Below are 8,759 nucleotides of genomic sequence, written 5' to 3' on the forward strand. Positions count from 1 at the left end.
TTAATTATACGATATTATATTATATTATATTATATTATATTATATTATATTATATTATATTATATTATATTATATTATTTGTATAGAGACAGCCAGAAATTGAGAGGGAAGGGAGGTAACAGAGAGGGCGAGAGATACCTGCAAAAGCTCTCCACCACTCTCAAAGCTTCCCCCCCTGCAGGTGGGGATTGGGGACTTGAACCTGGGTCCTTGTGCACTATAACATGTGTGCTCAACCAGGTACACCCCTATCTGGCCCTGTCTTTACATATTTTAATGATGTACATTTTAATGTATATTTTAACAATATTTTAATAATTTAATGTATATTTTAATGATGTGCATTGATGTACTATTGTTGATAAAATGTAACATGCCATGTTCCTTCTCACAATCCCCATCCAGTGGGTGTTCTCCATCAGTTTTATTATGATTATTGTTTATTTCTAAAATGGAAATATTGACAAGACTATAGGTTTAGAAGGGGACAGTTCCACACAATTCCCACCACCAGTCATTGCAGGCCAAACATGGGTTCAGAAAATTACACTAAAATTGTAGAATTTCTCCTCCTGGGCTTGTCAGAGGACCCCAAGCTGCAGTCTCTCCTCTTTGGGCTCTTCCTCTCCATGTACCTGCTCACTGTGTGGGGGAACCTTCTCCTCATCCTGGCGGTCAGCTCAGACTCTCACCTCCACACCCCCATGTACTTCTTCCTCTCCAACCTGTCCTTGGTGGACATCTGCCTCCCCTCCACCACCGTCCCCAAGATGCTGTACAACATCTGGACACAGAGCAAAGCCATCACTTATGCGGGCTGCATCACCCAGATGCATTTCTTCCTGCTGTTTGCATATATGGATGACTATCTCTTGACCGTGATGGCCTATGACCGCTATGTGGCCATCTGTCACCCCCTGCACTACACAGTCATCATGAACCCCAGGTTCTCTGGACTGTTGGTTCTGGGGTGCTGGGTCATAGGGGTCCTGAGTTCCTTGCTACATGGCTTAATGGTTCTGAGGCTGTCTTTCTGTATACATTTGGAAATCAACCACTTTTTCTGTGAAATCAATCAACTGCTCCAACTGGCCTGCTCTGACACATCTATTAATAACATATTGATCTATTCCACATTAGTGTTGCTGGGTGGTGTGCCCATCTCTGGGATCCTGTACTCTTACTGTAAGATTGTCTTGTCCATTTTGAGAATCTCCTCAACCCAGGGGAAGTCTAAGGCCTTTTCTACCTGTGCCTCTCACCTCTTGGTTGTCTCCTTATTTTACTGCACAGTTACTGGGGTCCACATTAGTTCTTTGGGCACTGAGAGTTCCCACTCAATTGCTCCAGCCTCAGTGCTGTACACTGTGGTCACCCCCATGCTGAACCCCTTCATCTACAGTCTCAGGAACAAAGACATCAAGGGGGCTCTAAAAAGATTCTTCCTGATGGCCATGATGAAATGATCAAGTCTCCTGGGTCTCAAGAAATGCCAAAAGGCTAATGACCAACACATATAAAGAACTCACCAAACTCAGCAGCAGCAGCAAAAACAACAAAACGACCACATCCATATGTTAGGAGAGGACATAAACAAAATATTCACCGTAGAAGAGATTCAAAAGGACATCAGACATATGAAATAATGCTCCAAGTCATTCATTGCCAGAGAAATGAAAATAAAGACAACAATAAGATACCACTACACTGCTGTTGAGAATGTCATATATCAGATAAAAATAGCAACAACAAGTGCTGGAGTGGTTGTGGGCACAAAGGAACCCTCCTGCACTGCTGGTGGGAATGTAAATTGGCCCAACCTCTGTGTAGAGCAGTCTGGAGAACTCTCAAGGCTAGAAACAGACCTATGTTATGACCCTGCAATTCTTCTCCTGGGGATATATATATATTATTAAACCAAACATACCAAATCCAACAAGATCTGTGTATACTTATTTTCATAGAATCACAATTTGCAATAACCAAAACCTGGAAGCAACCTAGATGTCCAACAACAGATGAGTGACTGAAAAAGTGGTGGTCTATATACACATTGGAATACTACTCAGCTATTAAAAATGGTGATCTCACCTTCTTCCCTTCATCTTGGATGGAGCTTGAAGGAATCCTGTGAAGTGAGATTGGCCAGAAAGAGAAAGATGGGTATAGGATGATCTCATTCATAGACAGAAGTTGAGAAATAAAAACAGAAAGGGAAACACAAAGCAGGATTTGGACTTGGTCTGGTGTATTGCCCCAAAGTAAAGGACTCTGGGACTTAGGGGGAGGTTTCAGGTCCTGGTACATAATGGTGGAGGAAGACCTAGGCTGGGGGCAGAAGTGTTTTGATGAAAACTGATAAACTACACATATACCAACAACTGTATTTAGTGTAAACTCTTCATCCTCCCCCCAAATAAAAAAAAATAAAAAGGGTTTGTGATTAGGATACTTAAAAATTGATTCTGTTTTGTTCATAATGCTGAGTTCAAATGAATTAAATTTGCTTTTCTCTGGTCACCTTTTGTGTATGAATGAGCAATTTTTAAATTTATTTTCCCTTTTGTTGCCCTTGTTGTTTTTGTTGTGGTGGTGGTTATTATTGTTGTTATTGATGTCGTTGTCATTGTTGGATAGGACAGAGAGAAATGGAGAGAGGAGGGGAAGACAGAGAGGGGAAGAGAGAGACACCTGCTGACCTGCTTCACCACCTGTGAAGTGACATTCCTGCAGGTGGGGAGCCGGGGGCTTGAACCGGGATCCTTAGACTGGTCCTTGCGCTTTGTGCCACGTGCACTTAACCCGATGCACTACTGCCCTGGGTCTATACTCCTAGAGGGATAAATACTAGGAAACTTCCAATGGAGGGGATGGGATGTGGAACTCTGGCAGTGGGAATTGTGTGGAGTTGTACCCCTCTTATCCTGTGGTCTTGTTGATCATTATGAAATCAATAAAAATATACCCATTATCTTATGATTTTATGTCAATACTAAATCACTAATAAAAGAGTAAAAGCAGCCAACATCTGTCCTCTGAACTATTGTCACAGTACAATGAATTGGAAATAAATAAGTGGCTATATAAATAATATTGATGTTCTAATCTAGAATCGTGTTTCTCACTGTGATCACTGAAAATGTTTTAGCTGGAGAAGTATTGAGGTGGGGACTATCTTAGAAGTTATAGGATTTATAGCAGCTGACATGGTTCAGTCTATTAAATGTTGGCAGTATCTTTCCAGTGATTAAATGAGGAATGTCTCCATGATTTTTTACAAGCATTTGCCAAAAAGACTAACTCTACCTCCAGTTGGATACCACTTCCCTAGGCTTGAGAACTGGAAAAAATCTTGATTAGGGTTCTTGTCAGAAGCCATCACTTGCTCACTTCATCCTTCTAAGCTTCAAAGATGCACACATGAAAGGAACTCATAAACATGGAGTCCTTGGAAAGAAATCTTTAATAAAAATTGATGTCATAAGCAGGAAAGTCTCTCTTTTTTTAATTTGGGGGGAATCTACAGCAAATACAGTGGTTCATACTTGTGTACAATTTCTCAGTTTTCTGAAAAACACTCTCACACCCAGCCAAGGTCCTCCTCCACCATTATGAACCAGGATCTGAAAGACCTCTGCCCAGAATCCTTTGGTGCAATACACCAAAACAAACTCAAGTTCTGTTTTGTGTTTCCACTTCTGTCCATGAGTGAGATCATCCTATATTCATCCTTTTATTTCTGCTGATCACACGTCAATGTATACCTTTAAACTCCATCTGAGATGATGTAAAGAAGGTGAGTTCATCATTCTTAATAGCTGAGTAGTATTCCATTGTGTATATAGACCACAGCTCCCAGATTTTGGCTACTACGCATTATGCTGTACGAACAAAGGTGCACTCAGATCTCTTTAAATGGGTGGGTGTGTTTAGTTCTTTAGGATATATTCCCAGGAGGGGAATACAAACAGGGATCTCTTTTATATATTTATATATTTATTTACTTATCATTATTATTATTTTTACCAGAGAACTTCTCAGCTCTAGCTTATGGTGTTGTGGGGGATTGAACCTGGATCTTCAGAACTTCAGGCATGAGAGACTCTTTGCATAACCATTATGCAATCTACTCCCACCAATAAATCTCTTGATGGACCTGCTAAATACTCTAGAAAGTCAAGGCTTGTTACAGAATCTAGGGTTCTATGGGAAAGGGGACATCTTTATCCATTATTGAGAAATACTTTTTATCAGGACCTAACCCCCCCACCACAGGGAACTAATCTGGTGATATATGCCCTCCTAGATTTGGAAATAAAAATATCCAACAGTTATGATAAGAACAGAGCAAGTAAGAACTCCAGTGAGCAAGGGAATTCTTGAAAAAGGAGGAGGAGAGTGGATTCACCAGATTTCTAGCTTGATTTCTTGGGAATAGAGCCTCTTCAACTTCTTTCCCTTTGTGTCCAGATTAGGATCCACAGGGAAATGACATACTCAGAGGTTGGGAGAGTTATGGAAATTGGCCTAATGAGCAGACAGAGAACTGTAAATACCTCCTCTGTTCAGTCCCTCAGCCTAGGAAATTTTGGATGGCAACCCAGAGCTTGGTGGTTGCTTTTGAAATCTTAGTTCTTGGTCAGTAGCCAATGTTTCTCACTTCCTGCTTTCCTGTCCATAACAGACCTTCACTGTTCATCATCAAACATCTACAGAGGATTTTATACCTTCTCCATGGTTTCTTCCTCTAGGAGATCCAAGCAGGTGAGTCTGAGAGCTTAGTAGGTGGTCCAGGTAAGGGAAGAGAGAGAAAGAGAGAGAGAGGCTGTACCTGAGCTATGTGACGCCTACACATAGCATGGGATAGAGCTTGCTAGAGTCTTTCTTGCTTGGGATAGAGTGATTGCCAAGTTTATTTATTAATTTTATTACCTACTGTTTTAGTCTTGACACGAAACTATTTTGCAAGGCATGATACCTTTATGTCTCTACCTTTCCTGTCATTATCATTTCTTTTCTTTCATTTTTTATTTACTTTTTAATGGATTTCAGGCTCAGGCAAAAATTAGTTAAGTCCTGAGCCCCTTGGAATATAATATAAAACAGACTTCATTTCTCTTATCTTTCTCTTATCTTATTTTTGAATAGTAGACGAGAGAGACTGTGAACAAGAGATGGAGAGAAAGACACACACTTGCAACATTGCTTCACCACTCCGTAAGTTCTGCCCTGAAGGTGAGGACCAGGGACTTGAACTCAGGTTCTCAAGTATGATTGAGAGGTTACTGGTTTAGAGTCAGTACTAGAGAGAGTTGTTGCTACCTATGTAAATTTTCTCAGTTTTCTGCAAAACACTCTCACTCCCAGCCTAGATCCTTCTCCACCATCTGGCACTATGACCTGAGAACACACCACTTCCCCCAGAGTCTTCTACTTTGATGCAATACACTAAACCCTGTCCAGGGTCTTCTTTATGTTTCCCGTCTGTTCTTATTTTTCAACTCAGTCGTCTTTGAGTGAGAACATCCAATATTCACCTTTCTCTTTCTGGTTGATCTCTCTTCACATGATTCATTCAAGCTCCATCCAAGATGAGGTGAAGAAAGTGACTTTAACATTCTTCATAGCTGATTAGTATTTGTGTACATAGACCACAATTTTCCCAGACATTCATCTGTTGTTAGACACCTCATGAATGAAGGAGAGAGAGTGGGAGAGACACAGAGAGAGGGAGATGGAAAGGGAGGGAAGGGAGAAGAAGAAGAAAGAGAAGAAGAAAACGAAGAAGAGGAAGAAGAAAAGAATAAGAAGAAGAAGGAGGAGGAGGAGGAGGAGAAGGAGAAGAAGAGGAAGGAGAGAGAGAAAGAGAGAGAGAGAGAGAAAGAGAGAGAGAGAGAAAGAAAGAGAGAGAGAGATTAGAGCACCACTCTGGCACATGCAGTGTCAGGGAATTAAGATCTGTGCGCATTTGAGTCATTTTCTATGTTTCAGGTTCATTGCTGAACTTGAATAATTCACAAGTCACATATTTAATTTGTGTGTGTGTTTTTCTACAAAATAAATGATTCTGCATTGTTGTCAGAGTTCAGGGCGCCAGTATGCCGGGCTAGCTTCGCGGAGGTAGACAGAGACCCGGGGACACACAGCTGAGCAGAGAACGTAGTTTAATCTTTATTCCCGAGCTGGCAAACAGTCCAAAAACCTAATCACCACATAATGTGCTCCTCCAGCTTTCTCCTCCAGCTGCAGGAACTCAGAAGTAGGTAGGATAGGGGGCGGGGAGAAGGGAGAAGCCGGAAATTAGCAAGGTCTAAACCAAATCTCCCAGAGGTGGGGGGAGTGAGACCAAACCAATGTAACAGAAAGATCATGTAAATAGACCACAACGTCAAGCAATGTTAACAGAAGAGATCCCAGAAGCAGACCAACACTGCATTCAGACATAGAAGCTTCATTGTGATAATTCAGTGAGAGAATAAGTCTCATCCTGAGGCAGGAATGGGGGACAGGTCATAGTTTTTTTTTTTTTTTTTTTAATGAAATGAGAGCATGCCCCCAGAAAGTTGTAGATACAGGAGTATAAAATAATATATCAATTTTGAGGCATTTGCTGTGAACTCAGGGCAGGATTTAAAAAAATATTTATTTATTCACTTTTGCCGCCCTCATTGTTTTTTATTGTTGTCGTTATGATTGATGTCGTTGTTGTTGGATAGGACAGAGAGAAATGGAGAGAGGAGGGGAAGATAGAGAGGGGGAGAGAAAGACAGACACCTGTAGACCTGCTTCACCGCCTGGGAAGCGACTCCCCTGCAGGTGGGGAGCCGGGGGCTCAAACCGGGATCCTTAAGCTGGTTCTTGCACTTTGCGCCACATGCGCTTAACCCGCTACGTTACAGCCAGACTCCCAGGGCAGGATTTTTTAAAGAATGTATAAATGCCCTATACATTATCATGTTCTGTATTTGCCAGAAGGAAACCAACTCATGGTAAACAGACAGTATATCGTACACACAGTTCCTGAGATGTGGATGTTAGCCTTCTTTTTAAGGCTGGCTATGAACAGGAAAAGCTTGCATAAAATGTGAAGAGAATGGTTAAAGAGCTCCACCTTGCTTGATTCTCTTGATGGAGAGGGAGACAAGCAAACAATGCCTTAGAGATGTAAAATTAAGAGCCTCGTTAAGTCACCAACAGGTGACAATGATTTTTCTAATGGAAAAGAAAGGTATTAAGTGTCTTATGCATAATGACCTCAAGAATGGGGGAATCCTGTTTCACCCATCCCTTATGGTAAATGTATCATAGTTTATGCATTTTCTTTATTAAATGTTTATTTACTATTAGAAAGGGACAGAGAGAAGTTGAGAGAGGATGAGGAGATAGATAGATAGAGTGAGACATGCAGCCATTTCACCACTCATAAAACTTTCCTCTTGCAGGTGTGGTCTGGGAACTCAAGCCTGGTCTTTCACATTGTAATGTGTGCTCAATCAGGCATGCCACCACCTGGACCAAGGTATGAGAGTCATAATCATCAATAGTATTTCTACCATAGCTTCACTGAATTCTCTGTTTTTATGATGCTTCTGGAGATTGAACCTAGAGCTTCAGAGCCACAAGCATGACAGTGAATGGTGTATCCACTGTACTATCTTTTATACTTGTCAGTAGAGAAAATTAATGATTTTTAAAAAATATTTAAAAATATTTATTTATTTATTCCCTTTTGTTGCCCTTGTTTTATTGTTGTAGTTATTATTGATGTTGTTGTTGTTGGATAGGACAGAGAGAAATGGAGAGAGGAAGGGTTAGACAAAGAGGGGAGAGAAAGACAGACACCTGCTGACCTGCTTCACTGCCTGTGGAGCGACTCCCCTGCAGGTGGGGAGCCGGGGGCTCGAACCAGGATCCTTACGCCGGTTCTTTAGCTTTGCGACATCTGTGCTTAACCAGTTGTGCTACTGCCCGACTCCCAAAAATGAATGATTTTTCTAAGCTCAAACACCTTAGTAAGGCAAAGATATCCAATTCTTTTTTTTCATTTAATATCATTTGAAAAACAGTTTATCCATCATCTAAATTCCCTCACTTTAGTCATACTTATATTTTCCTATAGTTAAGCAAAGGTTCTCTTCCCATTTTTTTCCTTTTCCTATAAGGATATTGAGTATTTAAGATGTTCTAAAATTGGGGAGTCGGACTGTAGTGCAGAGGGTTAAGCGCAGGTGGTGCAAAGTGCAAGGATCCGGTTTGAACCCCGGCTCCCCACCTGCAGGGGAGTCGCTTCATAAGCGGTGAAGCAGGTCTGCAGGTGTCTATCTTTCTCTCCCCCTCTCTGTCTTCCTCCTCCTCTCTCCATTTCTCTCTGTCCTATCCAACAACGACGACAACAATAATAACTACAACAATAAAACAAGGGCAACAAAATGGAATAAATAGATAAATTAAAAAATATATATTCTAAAATTGAAGTGTGCTGCACTGTTTCCTTGAGAAAACATAACACTTCTGTGCCTTGTTATTTTGGGCACCAAAGAGGGTAAAACCGAGGTTGGAATGTTGCCAGACCCAAGGGAGAGTTATTCTCATCTTAATCTTTCAACAATCCATGGAGTTGGCTCAATTTTTAAAAAATATTTTAAAATTTATATTAATGAAATAGAGACACAGCGAGAAAGAAAGAATCACACTGCTCATCTCCGGCTGATGGTGGTGCTGAGGTTTGAGCCTGGGACCTCAGAGAATCTAGCAGGAGA

At 41.1% G+C, this 8,759-nt stretch overlaps 1 protein-coding gene across 1 annotated transcript; it reads left to right on the forward strand.

The window, feature by feature from the left end:
- The first annotated feature begins 629 nt into the window (after positions 1-629).
- On the forward strand, positions 630-1,466 carry LOC103122240 (olfactory receptor 7A10-like). The gene is made up of 2 exons (XM_060182203.1): positions 630-977; positions 1,239-1,466. The coding sequence occupies exons 1-2, from the start codon at positions 630-632 to the stop codon at positions 1,464-1,466; spliced, it is 576 nt and encodes a 191-aa protein (XP_060038186.1).
- Positions 1,467-8,759: the final 7,293 nt, after the last annotated feature.

This window comes from Erinaceus europaeus, chromosome 23 (genome assembly GCF_950295315.1).
Source record: "Erinaceus europaeus chromosome 23, mEriEur2.1, whole genome shotgun sequence".
NCBI lineage: Eukaryota > Metazoa > Chordata > Mammalia > Eulipotyphla > Erinaceidae > Erinaceus > Erinaceus europaeus.